At 39.7% G+C, this 20,048-nt stretch overlaps 1 protein-coding gene across 1 annotated transcript in view; it reads left to right on the top strand.

Annotated features, from left to right (window-relative positions):
- The window catches only part of KCNH7 (potassium voltage-gated channel subfamily H member 7), a 395,413-nt gene that overhangs the window by 289,602 nt on the left and 85,763 nt on the right, over window positions 1-20,048 (top strand). Inside the window, exon 8 of the mRNA XM_070731643.1 lies at window positions 9,137-9,536. Coding sequence (XP_070587744.1) covers window positions 9,137-9,536 — 400 coding nt within the window. The remainder of the gene's footprint in view (window positions 1-9,136; window positions 9,537-20,048) is intronic.

The raw sequence follows: 20,048 nt of genomic DNA, 5'->3' as shown, positions 1-20,048 counted from the left end.
CAACTTTGTCAACCAGTCTTTTTTGTGAAATGGCATCGCTTTCAAGGCTTTCGCCAGGAGGTTCTCCAAGGCTCAGAAAGTCTTGACCTCAAGCTGTTTTTAGAAAGGCCACAAGATAATAAGCCGAATGCTACCAGTCACACTATGTGTATAATTCTGTTTGTATATCAGCATGCTGGGGCGAAAAAAATAGGTGACCAATTATAATTCTTGGCAGAGTGGTGGTAGGCTCCTGTGGATTCACTTAAAACCTCTATTTTTAAAATATTAGTGCTAGCATAAAGCTGTTAAATTATGAGATTCATGGCAAAGATATTAAATGGACATTTCCAAAGGATAATGCTCGTTTTCTTATACAGTATCTTAATGTAAGAATATATGAATCAGTCTTAATTTGCTATATCTCATTTTTTTTAGGAATATGCTAATTATTCTATTCTATAATAACTATTTAAAAATGATTTAAAAAGAGATTGGAAAATCATATTCCTAACATTCAGTACTTTTCCTTCATATACAGAGTTTACTACCAATACCCCTAAACATTGTTTTTTAAACTGAGGTGCTCCTAATATACGGTATACTTTTGCTAAAAGGTCAGCTACCCTAGTACCACCTTTTCTTTTAACACTGGATTTCCAAATGTGTGCTCCATCTTGAAGCAGCTTTTCCACTAAATTTTTTTTCTCATTTTCTCATTTTTCAAATTTTTTCTCATTTTTCTCAGGTTCTTCATTGCTACTCATCTGTAATTCAGCAAAGTTCATGTTAGGGTTCCAAGTAATAAATCCATAGCCAGCAAGACTCCGAGGCAGGCAGATTCTTCAAAGAATACTTTTATTGGAATTATCAAAATGGCACATATCTGGTGAAAACTGTTCTGAAGTCTCCTGCGGTTTTCACCTAATTGGAAGTAAAACTTTTTCTCCTTTCTCAAAACAATCAGTCACATGGTTCAATCACAGTACGGACAGGCAACCGAGTAGCATCACTCCACCATCCTTCAACCAGGTGTGAGAATGCCCTGGATTCCCAAGAGAAAATATGTTGTGGCTACAGATTCTCTTGTACAGTATCTCAATTACTGCCCTCCATATCCCTCAGCTCCAGTGTGGCAAAACTAAAGCAGTCAAAATGGCATCAACCAGGTCAGCTTCACAGTTCATTTTGGTGGAAGATCCCACTTTGTTCCCACCAAAATCTGACACAGGTTCTTTTAAAGCCTTTACTTAACAATAAAAAACCAAATCAGAGGTCCCACCTAATAATTTTAGAATGCAGATTGCACTGTGTGATAAATCAGTGTCATCAGCCTCAAAGAACACAAATGTGTCTTTTTAAAAATAATAATAATAATACAGAGTAGAACATTAACAAGGATAGTTAGCATTAGTCAACATGGAAAATAATTTTGAGCAAAGCATGTGAACCAAGCACGACCCAGATGTAGACATAGCCTGACCCACTTTTTATCTACAAGGAACAGTTTCTAGTACATATTAAGTATTGAGCCATATATTTTGGAGAATTTAGAGCCATTTATAGAACAGAACAGCTAAGAGATATCAGTAATTAGTATTAACTATCAAATTGATTGTGTGCATAGCTCAGCGAGAACTTTTGTTTCCTAATAATTTGGTGTCTGGCTGAGTTTGTGGGCTCAGAGACTAAAATAGGTTTAGACTGAATTAGTACTTGGATCGGAGACAGCTAAGGGAATACTCTGACTTTAGGTTACCCTGAGAATGAAAAAAAATATCAGGTGTCAAGTTTGTCCTGAGAGCATATTCATCTAACAATTTAGCAATATTAAGTAACCTGTACCAGGTAGAAAGGAAAGGGCTACATTTTTTCATTCCTTACCCGGATTCCTTCCTGACATGTTCACGTAAAATCATGTTTTTAACAGAAACACCATTTAAATGATGTGCGCTAATGAAATTTCTGCAGTAATTGGAAGGGGGAATTTTTGAAATTGGACCTCCCTTTTGTATCCTTGGATTAGAAAACCAAAACTTTCTATGGCTCTTAGGAAACTGCATTTCCAGCAATCATAAAAACCCAGCTTTACACCAATACAAACATGCAAAACAATAAAAATTGAAATAGATGATGGGTGAAAGAAAAGGAAAGCTGATTGAATACAAGCAAAAGTTTAACGGTTAAAAAATAAGCTCTCTAAGTTAAAAAAAAGAAATTATTTAGACTCGAAGTTTCTTTTTAAAAATTTTAAATGCATCTGTCCAAATGCAGATACTTCAAAAATACATTTCACAATCAGACTAGTGCATTATCGTCGCCTAATATATGCTGCCCTTCAATCTAGCAGCCATCATTATAAATCAAAGTAACATCTTTATTTTGGAAATTGAAAGTTGAACAGTGTTAATACTCCTGAAAGCCTCAGTAATCAGAACTGAGAAGAAGATATATTGGAAAGAGCAGGGGTAGCAATCATCTTCATCCAATGGGCTCCTAACTAAATCCTTCCTAATGCAAAGATGCAGAAGCATTTTGTGCCCTCAAAGAAAGCATGCTCAAAAAGGGACCCACTTAGTAACATGCAGTTGTATTGCATACAACTTTAATGAATTGACCAGTGCATGTATTGGTAATCCTGGACTTATGAACACAATTTCTATTGCTAAGCAAGATGTTGTTAAGCGAGCTTTGCCCCATTTTGCTATCTTTCTTGACATACTTGTTAAGCCAATCACTGTTGTCAAAAAGTTAGTAACACAATTGTTAAGTGAATGTGGCTTCCCCATTGACTTTGCTTATCAGAAGGTCACAAAAGGTGACCATGTGATCCCAAGACACTGCAACCCTCATAAATACATGCCAGCTGCCAAACAGCAGAAATTTGAACATGTGACCATGGGGATGTTGCTAGGTTGTACGTGTAAAAAACAGTCATATGTTTGTCAGTGCCGTTTGTAACTTTGAATGATTGTAGCAATAGTGCTTAGACTTATATACTGGAGAGTTGGGAGTGAGTATGGAGTTGGGTCCCTGATGTATTGGTCAGCTGTTTGTCAGTCAGCAGCCTGGCACAGAAGCAATAGAAACAATAGAACAAGGGGGTATTAATAGTGTCATTACATGTATATCTCTAGAGATTAGAGATCTTTTAAACAAAGCAGAGTGACTAGAAATAAAGACCATTGTAATATTTATATAACCTAATATTTAGGCCAGTGGGTTACTGTATAGGTACAATTCAAAACTATAAAATCGATCTTATGTGTAACATCATTTATGTGATAGATAATAATATTTCAATTCTGGGGGAAAATAGAATTGTGGGTTATCTCAAATCCTCTCCTTGTTTGGAGAGGAATAACAAAATGCTGGTCGTCTTTCTTCCCAATTTGTCATTGCACAGCTGCAGGAGACCTAGGTATGAGTTCCACCTCCCAAGTTCCATGGGACCTTATTTGTTTATTCCCGAGAGCAGGCAATTAAAAAGCCATGCAATAAAAACTGGTCCCCAAACAACATAAGTCAATGATGTTTGTTGAGGAATTCTTGCATGAAAGGGGCAACAAAGAAGGATGTCCACTTCAGCTATGAAAGCCATCTGGGTGACTTTGGGACTGTCACTCTCTCTTAGCTCGACCCACTACACAAGTAAAATAGAAGGACGAAGGGTTGTTGGATATGTTCTCCACCTTGAGTTATTTGTAAAAATAATAAAATCAGGATAGATGGTGATTATCTATACATATACACTGTAGGTGTGTGTTGTCAATGAAGAGTCTGGAGGCAGGATTTCATGATAGGCACTCCAGGACAAAGCCTAGCACCCCTTTTTATTGTGCTCAAGTTACATACCTGTTGTGGTTGGCTCTGGGCCAGCTCCTGCTCCAAGGACTGTGGGGGTTGACGTGGGAGAATCCTCACATTATCAGAGGCCGTTTTTACTGCCAACAGCTTCCGACAGTGAAGCGTCTGTATCAGGGGAAGCTTCTGGGAGTGAAGCAGCATCGGATGAGGAGGAAAGTACAAGCAGCCCATTAGCTAATTACCCCATTAGTGAATCTTCATCATCATTATCATCGGTAGATTCAGAAGGGGAGGCATTCATAGATGTTCGCAGATGTAGGTTGATGTCAAGGAAGGAACAAGCATTATAGGAAATAAGGGAGAATACCTGTGGCTGGGGCAATTAATGGGGCTGCTGATAAATTGCCAGCATTGTTGTCTCTCAGCATGGGAGTTTATCCGTTTTATGAGAGAGAGACTTGTGGTTTTGCTTCGGAATTTACAAAGACTTTTGTGAACTGCTTCAGGATTTTCAAGGACCTTGTGGAACAATTCACAGTTAAGTTTCAGCATGAGAACTCTTGAAGGGGGTGGCTGTGACGTCTTCACAGCTGCCTTTTATCTGCTTTGGTTTTGTTTTATGTTTTTCACAGCATTCAAGGCTTGTGGTGTATGGGAGAACACTTTGGCTGATTAAAAGTGCGTTTTGGACAGTATTTTACTTTTGATAAACCAACTTTGTTTACTTTACAAATGTGTGTGTTTGAATTTCCACTTTGGACTTAATTGGGGGCTTGTAACGTGAAGCCCGGCATAACACATACCATTGGTCATCAAGTTACATCTCATTGGATATTTGGGAATACTTTACAGAAGCTCATTGGTTAATCAATGCATGGGGGCTTCATGATTACCTTGTGGATAGTGAGTGATCAATTCATGTCATTGCCTAAGGTCCATTGCCTACATGCAATTCTGAAGGTCTTCTCCGGAGCTCTTTTACAACTGGCAAGGAAGTACCGGTATGCTCTTTTTAGGGAAAGAGAATGTGTGGAATGTCACGTATTCAACGTAATTGTTGATCTGGTGCCTAAAGAATGTCACATCAGCCGTATCGTGGTTTGCCAGCAATGGCCTGGTTTCGTTCTGTTTCCTCAGTGTGTATGTGTGTGTTTTAATCATTATTGTATAAGATTGAAATATGAATGAATGGGGTTTCCAAGGATGAACGTGGGAAAATATTCAAATATCCTGAACCTGTAATCACTTTTAAATTAAATAGATTTAGAAATCAGGAAACTTTACAACAATAAGATTAAGTCATGTGACTCATAAAGATGATTTTTATTTCCCCATGATAAGTGTGAAAGAATCCCTGGGTTAGGTGAAATTTCATTATACACAATTCAAAGCTTTCAGAGAGCCAAACCTGTATTTAAATTACTTTTCACTATAAAGGAAATGAAGGAAATTCAGCTATCAGATTTGTGGATCCAAGATACACAACAACAACAATAAAACAACAAACTAGTTAATAGGCCATTTCAAAGAGTGATTTAAAAAGAAAATATGTGGATCCAGTGTCCAATGGTTTAAGAAAGATGGCTTTTTCCTGGTCTCCCAGAACTCTAAACCCACTGGAGACTGCTGTTTTGTGGTCTCCTCGCAAGAAGCAACTCTCTGGAGCAATTGTGGGTTATCTCAAGTCCTCTCTTTGTTTGGAGAGGAATAACAAAATGCTGCTCCTCTTTCTTCCCAATTTGTCATTGCACAGCTGCAGGAGACGTAGGGATGAATTCCACCACCCAAGTTCCATGGGACTTTATTTGTTTATTCCCAAGAGAAGGCAATCAATCTTGTATGACCGGTAGAACACAATTAATTATTCAACTTGAACCCATCACACATAAACTAATTGTTTGCCCATGACAGTCACTGACCCAAGTCACTCAGCTAGCTTCATGTCACAATCTCCTGGTTTCTAGTCTGATGCCGCAACCACTACAACAAACTTGCTCTCCATTCAATTATAATTCCCCATTCAATTCCATTTCTCTAAAAGGTCTTGCAGCTTTTAAGAAAAAGACTGTCACTCAGTTATAGAGAAATATCTTTGCAAGTAAATAAAGTGAGGGCTACTCCCCACATAAACCCCTGAAGGTGAAGACAGAATATGCCTTTAGGGGAGTAGTGAAATAGAATGCTTTTAATACTACTACTAGTAGTGGAAATAGTAATGCAGAAAATTCCAATTCATTCCGTGGCAATAACTGGAAAGACCTGTGATAGGCAAACTCTCCAATCATTGCAGACATTGTTCAGTCAAATGTCTGTCTCAGAATAAGGGAGCTTCAGATTTACTTATTCCTAAATATAGGAATATTTAGGAATACTTCCTAAGAATTCTGCTTTAAATGCTTCTTGCATAAAGCCCCAAATATTGGGTTTCATTTAGAAATTAAATCCAATTCAATGGTTTCTTGGAGAGAGGCAATTTAAATCCAAGCATAAAGTATGTGCGTCACATTTACAGCTATTTGCTAAATGTACTATTTACTATATGCTATTTTGCTATTTTGACACATTTTCACCAGTGAAAAGGGCAGTTATTTTATTGCAGTTATTATAGTGTAAACAATAGATTTTAATGGGACAGTTACTATGGTTAATTCTCTGGACTGCCTTGAGCATTTTTAAAGCCTACACACAATGACTGTAGATAATGCTCAAGACACCAGAGAATCTCCGAAGGTTTATATCTACTTTGTGTTATTGTGTCTCCTACTTTAGAAGTTTCCTTCATTTTAGGATCATTTAGGATCATTTTAGGATCCTCCGTCGGGCATGGGGGAACTGAGACATCTCCCCTGGGCCTATACAGTTTATACATGGTATGTTTGTGTGTATTGCTTTTAATAATGGGGTTTTTAGTGTTTTTCAAATTATTAGATTTGTTCTTACATTGTCTTTGTTATTGTTGTGAGCTGCCCTGAGTCTACAGAGAGGGACGGCATACAAATCTAATAAATAAATAAAATAAATAAATTTGATTTTTCACTGAACGAGCGAGTGAGTGAGTACTCCTCAACTTATAATCACAATTGAGCCCAAAATGTCTGTTGCTAAGCAAGACAGTTGCACCCCATTTTACAACCTTTTTGCCACCGTTGTTAAGCAAGTCACTGCAGTTGTTAAGTGAATCATGCAATCAGTTAGCAAATCTGGCTTACCCCTATTGACTTTGCTTGTTGGAAGCCAGCTGGAAAGGTTATAATTGGTGATCACGTGACCCCAGGCACTGGAAACGTCCTAAGTACACAAAGTGGCCAAGAGCTTGAATTTTGATCACATGACTGTGGGGAATGCTGTAACAGTCATAAGTGTGAAAAATTGTCATAAGTAAGTTTTCAGTGCTGTGATAACTTCGAACTGTCATTAAAAATGTTTGCAAGTCTGTATTCTGAACAATAATGGTGGCTGGCTCTCAAAACAATTGAAAGCACAAAAAAACAACCACAATCAAAGAATTAATAAACATTCTCCCCTATGTCAGTCTCATCCTACTCCAATGCTAGCTCTTCAAGGCCTTCTGGAAAGCAGGGAAACTGGATTTCTGCCGGATCTCTGAAAAAGGATGTTCTACAGAGAAGAGAAAGTTTTGGAGAAAGCAGCATTCCTAGATCCAAGTAGGAAAAATAGCAACAGCACTTAGACTTATATACAGCTTCATAGTGCTTTACAGCCCTCTCTGAGTGGTTTACAAAGTCAGTATTGCCACCAACCGTCTGGGTCCTCATTTTACCCATCTCGGAAGGATGGAAGGCTGAGTCAACCTTGGGCCTGGTGAGATTTATACTGCAAAATTACAGTCAGCAGGCAGTCAGGAGAAGTAGCCTGCAATACTGCACTCTAACCACTGTGCCACTGTGACTCAAAAAGTAGGGAAAGGGACCCACTGAAGTCAATGGCGCAATGAGAGTTACTGCACCATTGACTGACCACGCATGAAGTATGTGATTCATTCTGGTCTACAGATATATGATGCAACTCCCACAGTAGGCTTAGGTCTGATCATTTCTTAGATCTTTTAAGGAATGTAATACAAGTTGGCTTTGTACTGTATGAAAGAATCAGTAACTCTAATAAATGAAAGACATATGCATTTCTGTACCAAAGTAAAATTCAATGTACATAATGGGGTTGTTTTGTTGGTAAGCTAATTGTGAAATTGCAGACTAAAGTGCGTGGAGATTAGCTAAAACAATTATGAATGGGATGGGATGGAATAGAACAGAACAGAACAGAATTTTATTGGCTGAGTGTAATTGGACACACAAGGAATTTGTGCATATGCTCTCAGTGTACATAAAAGAAAAGATAAGTTTGTTAAGAATCATAAGGTGCAACACTTAATCAAATCATATTAGGAACCAGTCAATATAAATTGTAAGGATACAAGCAACAAATTTACAGTCATACAGTCATTTTTGGGAGGAGAGAGGAACAATGAGAAGATTAATAGTAGTGCAGACTTAGTAAATAGGTTGGCAGTGCTGAGGGAATTATTTGTTTAGCAGAGTGATTGTGGGAAAAACTGTTCTTGGGTCTAGTTGTTCTGGTGTGCAGTGCTCTATAGCGTTGCTTTGAGGGTAGGAGTTGAAACAGTTTGTGCCCAGAATATGAGATGTCTGTAAATATTTCCACAGCCCTCTTTTTGACTCATGCAGTATACAGGTCCTGAATGGAAGGCAGGTTGGTAGCAATTGTTTTTTCTGCAGTTCTGATTATCCTCTGAAGTCTGTGTTTGTCTTGTAGGGTTGCAGAACCAAACCAGACAGTTATAGAGGTGCAGATGACAGACTCAATGATTCCTCTGAAGAACTGAATCAGGAGTTCCTTGGGCAGTTTGAGCTTTCTGAGTTGACGCATTCTTTGTTGTGCTTTTTTTATGACATTTTTGAAGAACTTAAATCTTCTAAGTAGGCATCATGAGGATCCAGATTTTTTCGGGGGGAAGGCAATATGCTGACTCTGTAAACCACTTAGAGAGGTCTGTAAAGCACTGTGAAGTGATACATAAGTCTAAGTGCTATTGCTATTCTTCACAAGACCATGGTTCCAAACCCCTGGGGTTGCAAGACTGGGCTTAGAAGTTTCCAAATTATAATGTATTTTATGCCTATAATTATTTACTTCTTGTAAGAGCTGCAAGAATATATCAGAAGCGTTTCTAGGGATGCGGGGCATGAGAAAAGGTTGGGATCCCCTGTTATAAACAGACTATTGAAATTTCACCTAAGCTGTTTTCCTTATTCTTCTCTTTTGCATCTGAGCTAATGCCTAATATGCCTTGTGGTTTCTGTTTCTGCAGACAACAACTCTCATTGGCCTTCTGAAGACAGCCCGTCTACTGCGTTTAGTGAGGGTTGCCCGCAAACTGGACAGATACTCGGAATATGGTGCGGCTGTCTTGATGCTACTGATGTGCATATTTGCACTCATTGCTCACTGGCTGGCTTGCATTTGGTATGCCATTGGGAATGTTGAAAGGCATTACTTGTCTCGCAAGATCGGTTGGTTGGACTCCCTGGGACAGCAGCTGGGAAAACATTACAATCGGAGTGATGGCAGCTCAGGACCATCCATCAAAGACAAATATGTCACCGCACTTTATTTTACCTTCAGCAGCCTGACCAGTGTAGGATTTGGAAATGTGTCTCCAAATACCAACTCAGAGAAAATATTTTCTATTTGCGTCATGCTGATTGGCTGTAAGTAAGCACTTCTTTTTTTGCATTTTTTACTTCCTCACTAATTTACTAATGAATTTCTGTACTGTTTCGCTTGTTAAATACTCAAAACCTTCAAAAGATTGAAGGGTTCTGGAGAAACAGCTCATCCAAAGTTCTGGATGTTTTTTATTCTGATACTTCATAGCAATTAGAACTTCTAAGGGAATTTACTTCTGTTCCTAAGTCAGTAGCCTATTCTTTTTTATAGAAAAAATGTAAAATTAATATTAGTTATTTATGCACTCTATAGACTAATGAGCTTAAGACACAATCTTGGTAGGGTTAGTTTACAACTTATGAAAATGGAAAGTTTACATTACAAAAGATGGAACTGGTTTACTATTGCTTTAAAAAAGATTACTGCTTAAAGAATATTTCATAAGAATTGATTGCAATCACTTTGCTATTAGAGATGCAGCTTTGGAATATTAATTCATATAGTTTAGACTTGTTCTTTTATTGGATTGTGTTCTCTGAATTGATCACTGTATATTAAAGAATCTTGGCTATTTGCAATCTACTGACGTGAAGGAGTTTGGATTTTTCAGGTGGAAAAAATAAGGATGCATTTGCCTAGTTGCAAAATAATCACAAATCTATGTACATTAAACCCCCTCCAGCCCAATTTGTATTCCAGATAAGATTCAGCAGCACTTTTCTTTTTAAAAAATTAGCAACTGTCTTCAGGTTATTTATGGTACCTATTAAGGAACTGTTCATACTTAGAATCCTTTTAAAGGTTAACTTGCAATCTTGTGGCACAATGTCAAAATGTATAGATCTTATTGATCTTTGCATAGCTCAATTTAATTTAGTAGTTATTTGGTTGGCTTAATTGTTATCAGTGAGAGCACCGATTTGGTGCAACGGTGAAGGAATCGGGTTAGAAAGCAAGAGAGCGTAAATTCTAATAACATACTGAGCACAAAGCTAGTTGGGGAACCTTGGGCCAGTCACCATCTCTCAGCCTAGCAAGGAAGCAATGGCAAACCACTTCTGAAAACCTTGCCAAGAAAAGAGTATGGACTTGTGTAGGTAGTGTCTGGGAATCAGACACAACTGAATTTTAAAAAAAAAATTAGTTGTACTATGATCATCAACAACTTTATAAAAGGATCTCAAAGTGGTGCACAAAAACACAATTAAAATACATATAAATATCTGTACAATAAAAAAGAGGCAGATGAAGAAAACAAAACCTACAATTATTGTACATTTATTCATGGAAAGCCTGGATGAAAAGATAGACTTGAACAATCATGCTAAACATATTATAGAAGATGCTTCACAGTGAAAGTGCATTGCACATGGCAGAAAATAATACACTGATAAGCACAAGCCCCATTCTTGGCACACATTAATTTACCCCAGATGTGTAAGTTGTGAGTTGGTAGCAAAACAATTGTACTTCTGTGTTTCCCTGAAAATAAGCCCTAGAACGGGTTTTCACTGTGCTCCTAATATAAGCTCTACCCCTAATAAAATTGTTATCAGCCGCGGAGGTGGCAAGGGCACGGGGATGATGTCCGGGAGCAGCCATAGGCTGCACAGTGCAGGTGAGTTGATTACCTGTCCAAGCAGCAGGCAGAGGCAAGAAGAAGGCACACAATCTAGACATGCCATGAAGCCACAAGAAAGCTGAGAGGAGTTGTACAGCCTCACAGTCTCCTGCCCCATTTTGCCAGGCCATCAGCAAGCTGAGAGTCATGAAGCTGCACAGCCTCCTGTGGACCCGTTGTGGCCCTGTTGTACCACGTGGGCTATGGGAAAGCTGAGAGTTATGCAGCCATGCAGCCTCCTGTCCCATTACGGCCATGAACAAACAGAAGAAGTGGGCCTCCTGTATCGTATATTGGAGGGGGGGGGATAAGACATTCCCCCAAAATAAGCCCTAGTGGTTATTTTGGAGCCCTAAAAATATAAGACCAGGTCTTATTTTCGGGGTAACACAGATAATATGATATAGATATGCATTGCATCTGCTTAAGACCTTCCACCATTCTTGTAGCCCGTCTTTAGACCCATTCAATTTTGTCAATATCTTTTTGTAGGTGAGGTCTCCAGAACTGAACACAGTATTCCAAATGTGGTCTCACCAGCACTCTATATAGCGGGATCATAATCTTCCTCTTCCTGCTTGTTATACCTCTAGTTATGCAGCCAAGCATCCTACTTGCATTCCCTACCACCTGAATGCACTGTTCACCCATTTTGAGACTGTCAGAAATCACTACCCCTAAATCCTTTTCTTCTGAAGTTTTTGCTAACACAGAACTGCCAATACAATACTCAGATTGAGGATTCCTTTTCCCCAAGTGCATTATTTTACATTTGGAAACATTAAACTGCAGTTTCCATTGCTTTGACCATTTATCTAGTAAAGCTAAATCATTTACCATATTACAGACCCCTCCAGGAATATCAACCCTATTGCACACTTTAGAGTCATCGGCAAATAGGCAAACCTTCCCTACCAAACCTTCCCCTATGTCACTCACAAACATATTAAAAAGAATAGGACCCAGAACAGACCCTTGTGGCACACCGCTTGTAACCTGACTCTGCTCAGTAGTCCTTGAATCCTACTGAAGTCTCCTTAGTTTATTGAGCATTAAAGGTGTAAACAGCTTTCTCTTGGAATAGACAGCCTGCAGTAATCAGCAAAAGGTTGGAAGTGTTCTTTGAGGCAATTTGATTGAAACCTTGGTCACAGTCTGGAATGGGCATATGATGAGAACCTTAGATTATTGCTGTGCCTAAGTGGCTGCTCTCTGTGTATTGATCTTGAAGTCCTCACTGGATTTCTGATGCACTTCAGGATATGATACGCTAGAAGAAAAAGCTAGAGTGCTATTGAAAGTTGTAAATCTAACCCAAAAATAGGGAAGGCCCATATTACGAAGGGATTACGAAGTGGCAATAACAGCAGTAAAACATAGCTATTTTTCTACTGTTATCCCATCCACAAATAGCTATCCTGCAGCCCCCACCCCCTTTTAAAGTGTCTTATTCCTTGCTATAGAGCAACATGCCACAGAATCATTTGTATATTCACTGAAAGATTATTCCAAGCACCTGATGCTTAAAAACTCAAATCCACTCAGAGTTGGACTCCGCCTGGAAAATCAGTGAGAGATAATGACAAGAAGGTCCTTGTATGGTTTACTGGTATTTTGTGCACGGCCTCTCAGAGCCAACTCACTGATGCAAAAGTCCACTATTTCACGATAAAATCACACTCTTTATTGATCAAAGCAACACACAGTGAAAAGCAGAGAATGGCAAGGAAAAGGGAGCGATTCTCCTCTCCGGAGTGAAGCATATACAAAGTCTGGGAAAAGCACCAATTCGGCCTAATGGCATTCCTTAGATAACAGAGTCTATTTATCATTCAAAAGAATAAACCAACTCACCGGAATCTCCGACAAACAAATGAGCCGGGGTGGTGCAGCAGGTAGAGTGCTGTACTACAGGCCACTGAAGCTGACTGTAGGTCAGCGGTTCAAATCTCATCACTGGCTCAAGGTTGACTCAGCCTTCCATCCTTCCAAGGTGGGTAAAATGAGGACCCGGATTTGGGGGGCAATATGCTGGCTCTGTTAAAAAGTGCTATTGCTAACATGTTGTAAGCTGCCCTGAGTCTAAGGAGAAGGACGGCATAAAAAACAAACAAACAAACAAACATCATCCAGCAAAGAATATCTTTTAGTGAGGCAGGAAACATGTTTTCGAAGCCTTGTTCAACCCCCCCCCCAGCACCTCTTCCATGACAGTGTTGAAACCCCACACCCAATTACCCCATATTCTTTGCTTTTATACTGCCTGGAAGTGACATCACACCCCAAAGAGGTAAAGCTGTACGCTTATTTCCTTTTACTATGCAAGTCCTCTTGCCTTCTCAGAAATCTCCTATGTCTAGCATCTAACCACGGATTATCCACTCTAATGTCTTCCTCATCCTCTGACTGGGATCACTCCCCCATTGTTATATCAGCCCCCTCTAGTAGTTCCTTGGATTCACTCAGGTCATTTTCCCCTTCACTCTCACCATCAGCTGGCAACCCCACTGGCCCAGGGTATCCAGAGGGGCCTAGCTCATCCTCCTCAGAATCTGATATGACCAGAGGTGGACAAGGAGCAGCCACAACAACTGGGTTGAGTTTGAATCTGTAACCCATGAGGAAGTTGGCAAGGTCATTGGGTCTGCTGACCTGCCCACCTATTTACATGTCAGGCCTGGCTGATGAAAGTTGTCCATACGTTTATGGATGGTGGGGTCCATGCCATAGTATCTGCTTGAGTGATGGGTGGTCTCACCTGCTTTGAAAAGGCATTAGTATGCCTCCTCAAAAAGCTATCATTGGATCCACATTTTCTTTTTCTAGGCAACTTCAGAGGACCCTGGAGGAAACAAGTTTATTTATTTATTTATTTATTTATTTATTTATTTATTTATTTATTTAATTAATTAATTTTTATGCCGCCCTTCTCCTTAGAGTCAGGGTGGCTTACAACATGTTAGCAATAGCACTTTTTTAACAGAGCTAGGCTATTGCCCCCACAATCCGGGTCCTCATTTTACCCACCTCGGAAGGATGGAAGGCTGAGTCAACCTTGAGCCGGTGATGAGATTTGAACCGCTGACCTTCAGATCTACAAGTCAGCTTCAGTGACATACAGTACAGCACTCTACCTGCTGCGCCACCCCAGCTCGTTATCTAGATCCTTTCCTGTTCTGTCGGGCTCTCTGGTAGACTCCTCCCAAAAATTCACAGGTACAAATTTCAGACACACACACGTTTGAAAATTCAAAACAATGTTCTTTATAATGAAAAGTCACTTAAACTAAGTCCTCTTTTGGTATAGCAAAGAGCACTCGTCTCCAGACAAACTGGTAATTTGAACAAGTCCCTTATCAGTTCTGTGATACTTAGCTTGCAACTGTGAGGCAATTCACAGTCCTTCTTTCACAAAGTGAAACACACTTTGCTCTGGTTCAGTTTCGAAGCGGGGAAAAATAAGCACACAAAAGGTCAAAGTCAGTAAAGCAGTCACGAAACACAACGATCAGATAATCCTCCACAATGGCCAAACCCACAGGCTGCTATTTATAGCAGCCTCACTAATTACCACAGCCGCACCCAACCACAGGTGGCCTCATTTTCTTTGATAATAATCTCTCAGTTATTGTTGTTGCCTATGCATCGCTCTCCGCATGCGTGGCTGTATCATTAACTCTTGTTCTGAATCCAAGGAGGAGCTAGATAATTGATCTCCTTCTGAGCTGTCTGCCACACTCTCCTCCTCCCTGTCACTCATGTCTTCTTGGTCAGAGGAGCCTTCATCATCAGATTCCACCAGGGGCAAAACAGGCCTGCAGCATGTGGATGTCTCCCCCCACATCCACAGTCCTTGGGGCAGGAGCTGGGCCAGAGCTAACCACAACACTTTCCAATCAAGTTTCAGACTGAAACTTAACACTGAATCAGCTGTAGTTGTGGTTACTGGTGATCTCTGGTGGAATTGCGATGATGATAGTGCATCCATTTGACTCTCTTTGATCTTTCAATACCATCAAGAATGGCATCCTACAGGACCAACCACAGGGTTTAGTAGTGAGAAACATAGTATTGTGATGGTTCACTTCCTTCCTCTGTGATCAAATAATATTAATAATAATATATAATTGCAATGGTAATAACAATAACATTCAATAAAAATAATTATTATCAAAGTATTAACATAGGAAATAATTAAACCTCCAATGACATAAATACAAAATCACTACTATAATTATTAGTACAGTATAAGATATGCAGGATTACCTCTGCCCCTTTTCTTTTCTTAAACTTTTCAAGATTTCAGCCTTAAACAATTTACCAGACAAATTTAACTGATTCATTATTTTTTATAAGACACTATAGAAGAAAGTAAGACTATTTCTCTGCAATGACATTCCTGGGCCTTTAGGACATTCTTTGTGAATGGCTCAGATACAGTATGTGCAGTGTATTGAAAAACGCCTACTCTGCAAAAGTTTATGTTAACTAGGTCTATCTTGGGCATGGCAAGGAGACCTACTTTGCAGAGGATATCTTCCATCTGTGCCATCCTCTTTTTGAAGTGTTTTTCAAACAAAGTCCAGTTTCAAGAACATAAGAAAGAACAGGGAGCTTGAAGTTACCCATTAACTATAAGTGTTACATAGCAACACTTAGGTCACCTTGTCATATGTCTTCCCAAGTGGGAAGTGTTTCGTTTCTACTGAAACTCTTGTCATTATTTCTATTTTTGCTTTCATACATGCAGTATCTACAGTAGGCTATGACTTCTAATCAACCTTGGCTGATCTCAGTAAGCTAAGCTATTGGTTGTATAACATCAGGAAATGACAGAGTGGTAGATTGGGTCTCTAAAAACTTGTAAAGAAAATCTCATGGATGGGTCTGCATAGTAAACAGAAATGAGAGAATCAGTGTCGTCTTAAGATGTTGGACTAGGATATAGGGCCGTGATGGCGAATGGAGTGCAAAAAACAGCACAATGGGCAAACCGGAAGTCCATTTTCTGAACTTCTGGTTTGCCCGTTGGGCTGTTTTTTACACTCTGGGGCTTCAGGAAGCTTCCCTGAACTCTCTGGAGTGCAAAAAACAGCACAACAGGCAAACTGGAAGTTCATTTTTCTGTACCTCCAGTTTGCCCGTTTGGCCATTTTTTCACTGTCTCAGGTTTCAGTGAGGCCTGTGTGCATGCTCGAGGGCATGGGGCGATTGTGCGCATGTGCAGGAGCAGGATGAGGGGTGCTCATACGTGTGAGGAGGGAATGGGTGTGGGCACATGCACACATTCTAGCATACACACACATCTCCTTTTGGCACGTGAACCAAAAAAGATTTGCCATCACTGATATAGGGCTTTTCTGCACTGAAGCCTTCAGATCCTCACCTTCCATGTAAATTAACTGAGAAATGATGTTAATAGAAAGTCTTCCCATATTTCAGCCCCTTCTTCTCATTTGGCTACAGGGCTAGTCAGGTATTCTGCCCAGACTACAGTTACCACAGCCTCTGCTTCTCCTTCTCCCCCTTCTATGGCAGAGAAATAGCATTACTTACTTTCCCTTATGTGGGAAAGTATTTTAGGTACTGGTGAAGAAAGAAAGTCTAACATTTTTTACAGTCTTTCCTTTCAATGGAGCCTATTAAGGAGTGTGCAGAGTAATCTCTGAGTTGTTAAAAATGCATATGCACAAAGGAAATGTGGAATTCCAGCTGATAGCCCGCAGACATGAGTAGTGGTTCAATCATACAAACCAGATACATTAAAGTGTATAAAATATCATTTACTTTAGCAAATATCTTAGTCAAGTTAAACAGTCTAGTCATACACAGTTAAATCAGTCAATAAGTCTATACCAGTGATGGTGAACCTATGGCATGGGTGCCACAGGTGGCACATGGAGCCATATTTGCTGGCATGTAAGCCATTGCCCTAGCTCAGTTCCAACATGCATGTGTGTGCTGACCAGCTGATTTTTGGCTCACACAGAAGCTCTGGGAAGGCATTTTTGGCTTCCAGAGAGCCTCCAAGGAGTGGGGGAGGGCATTTTTACCCTTCCCAGACTCCAGGGAAGCTTTCGGAACCTGGGGAGGGCAAAACATGAACCTACTGGGCCCACCAGAAGTTGGGAAACAGTCCGTTTCCAGCCTCCAGAGGACCTCTGGGGGCCCAGGGAAGCTATTTTTGCCTTCCTCAGACATTGAATTATGGGTGTGGACACTTGCGCATGCGCAATAGCGCACACCCACACTCTTTCAGCACACAAGAAAAAAGGGGTTCGCCGTTCGCCTCTATACATTAATAATACTATATAAGCCTTTCTTCAGCTTACAAATACATAAACCATCATTTGAACACACAGTTCTTACTACAGCAGTCACAGAGAAGTAACAAAAATAGCAGAGAATCACGCTTCTGGCTCCCTCTTATAGCAATCTGCAACACTAACTCTTAAAGCTATAGTATTTCAATACATTTAAGCATACATTGCTAGTTTGTTTATATATTTTACCAAACCCAACTAGTTATGTACATATAACTACAGTACTTGGTTTTGGCAATGTAAGAGTTGAAGGGAAAATGTTGGAAGAACAACATTGCCAATTTTATTCACTTTTTAAACTATTTCTCCCCTTGAACATAAAACATAAAATCCCAAAGTTCCACCCTTTCATAGGAGATAAGCCACCAGCCCAGTAGGAAACGCCTGGCAAAGCAGAAAGTGAGGGAGTTGAGGGATGTCCAAGAGAGCACAGACTTGCCAAAAATTCAAATTCAAATTCAGCAAAAAAACATGTGACATATACAGATAGAATTGTCGGCTATCAATAAAATTAACTGCCTTGGAAATGGCCCTGGGTTGGGCCGAGAGGCAAATAAGGAGCTGTGATGTTCCTTCAATACACCAGGGTGATTTGACACACACACACACACACACACACACACATATATATATATCAATCACATGTTTTTTTGCTGAATTTGAAAATTAAGGGAGACTAGGATAGAGCTATTTCGGCCTTGTTCTTTGGAAATTTCTGGCGACGTTTCGATGAGGTCCCACTCGTCATCTTCAGGCTGGTGTTTCTGAGCTGCCTTCCTTCTATAAATACCTCCCTCCTACCAGACATCTGGAAACAAGCCCTCAAATGTATCCCAGCCATAGAAACTGAAACCAGACTCAGAACACACATTGCAAAACAATCAAGTAGCCTGCAAGCTCCAACTACTCAGGATATCACGCCTAATCTACAACCATTAACTAATCAGCATACCTCAGTTACATCAACGACCCGAGGTGTTACCCCACTGACTCACCAGGAAGTTTCTACACAGCAGGTAATTGCTGAGCCATCAAACCACACCCAGCCACCAGTATTTATAGAAGGAAGGCAGCTCAGGTCTCGCTGTGTTCGGCCTGGAACAAGGACAGAAACACCAGCCTGAAGATGACGAGTGAGACCTCGTCGAAACGTTGCTAGAAATTTCCAAATCCTACACGGGAAGAAACCCGAATATACCAAGACCATCATACCTGTACCCATGAAAATCTACAAAAACATATATATAGTTATATATATATATAGTTATATATATATCTAATAAATCTAATATATATTAGATTTGTATGCTGAATGGATATCCTTTCTCCTCCTCCTCTTCCTCCTGTTTCTCCTCTTCCTACTCCCTCAAAAAAAAGTAGTTTTTTCCAGCCCTAAGTCTTTGCAGGCTTGTTTTTACTGCTACTCCCTCCGAAAAAGATTTTTTCAGTCCTAACAAGGGGATAAAATAATGTGCTGAAAGCTGACCACACTAAGAACATTAGCCAGATGAATACCTGGTAGGTAGATTTTCCCCCCTATTTTGCTCCCCCAAAACTAAGGTGTGTATTACACTCCGGTGTGTCTTATGCTCTGAAAAATAATGTATGTTTAAGAAATAGGTGGGCATTCTTGGCACTGCAGCCATCTATCAACATGGATCCTATTAGGAAGGCAAGAACTCATTAAATTAACTTTTTTTCTTGCTAAAATGTTTTGCCATTCCCATACAGGATGAGGGAGAGAAATTCTGAAGCAGGATTTTCTTCTATTGTTTTAAACCATTTAAGCACGTATGTGAGAAAAATCAACTTGTAAGATCTGACACCATCAGCTGGCTTTGTGATATCAATGTTTTAGGAGGAAGTAAACCACTTGATTTTTAAAAACCATAAAGTATTAGTGGGGGAAATCTTAAAAGTAATGCTTTGGGGCAATAAGCAACTCCTGGTCACATTATGTACTCAGGGGATGCAGACTACAAGACTATCTTTGGGAAAACATGTTTAAAAAATATGCAAAATGTTTTTTGCTTGGGACAGTAGTTCATTCCTTTCAAGAATCCCTGAAAGGGGTACATAAAGACTGCAAATCAGTAATCTGAGTGTCAAAAGCTTTAAAGAGGACACACTATTACAGTTCTATAGTGTCCTTCAGTTCCTCTGTGTATCAACCCTGCTCTACTGGAAAAATGCATGAAAAAAGTAGGGCAGGCTTGGTCTGCTGTACATGTAGCAGAAGACAGCTTGTGTTCTATCTTTGACTTCACCTTATTTTTCTGAATTCCAACCACTGTAGATATTGAAGAGGAAAATGTGTATCTGTGAATAGCTGATTAAGAAATTGTTTTGTTTCTGTTTAATCCGTCCTTATTCATAAACTCTTTTAGCACCTTTAATCCATCAAGCACTATTAGATAAAGCCTTTTGTGAATTTCCTTGTCAAGGCAGGACAATTAATTGTGTGGTTATGTCTTACCAGTTAAAAGACTCGTAAGAATGAAAAATTACAACAGTTTCTTCTAAGTTGCTCCTTTGCCTAGTGACAAAAAACATAGTTATTTTCCTTAGGAAACCCATGCAAGACTTTTTCTGGAAAACCTTCTCAAAAG

The sequence above is a fragment of the Erythrolamprus reginae genome, chromosome 1 (genome assembly GCF_031021105.1).
Source record: "Erythrolamprus reginae isolate rEryReg1 chromosome 1, rEryReg1.hap1, whole genome shotgun sequence".
Classification (NCBI taxonomy): Eukaryota; Metazoa; Chordata; class Lepidosauria; order Squamata; family Dipsadidae; genus Erythrolamprus; species Erythrolamprus reginae.
This window is presented reverse-complemented; position numbering and strand designations above follow the sequence as displayed.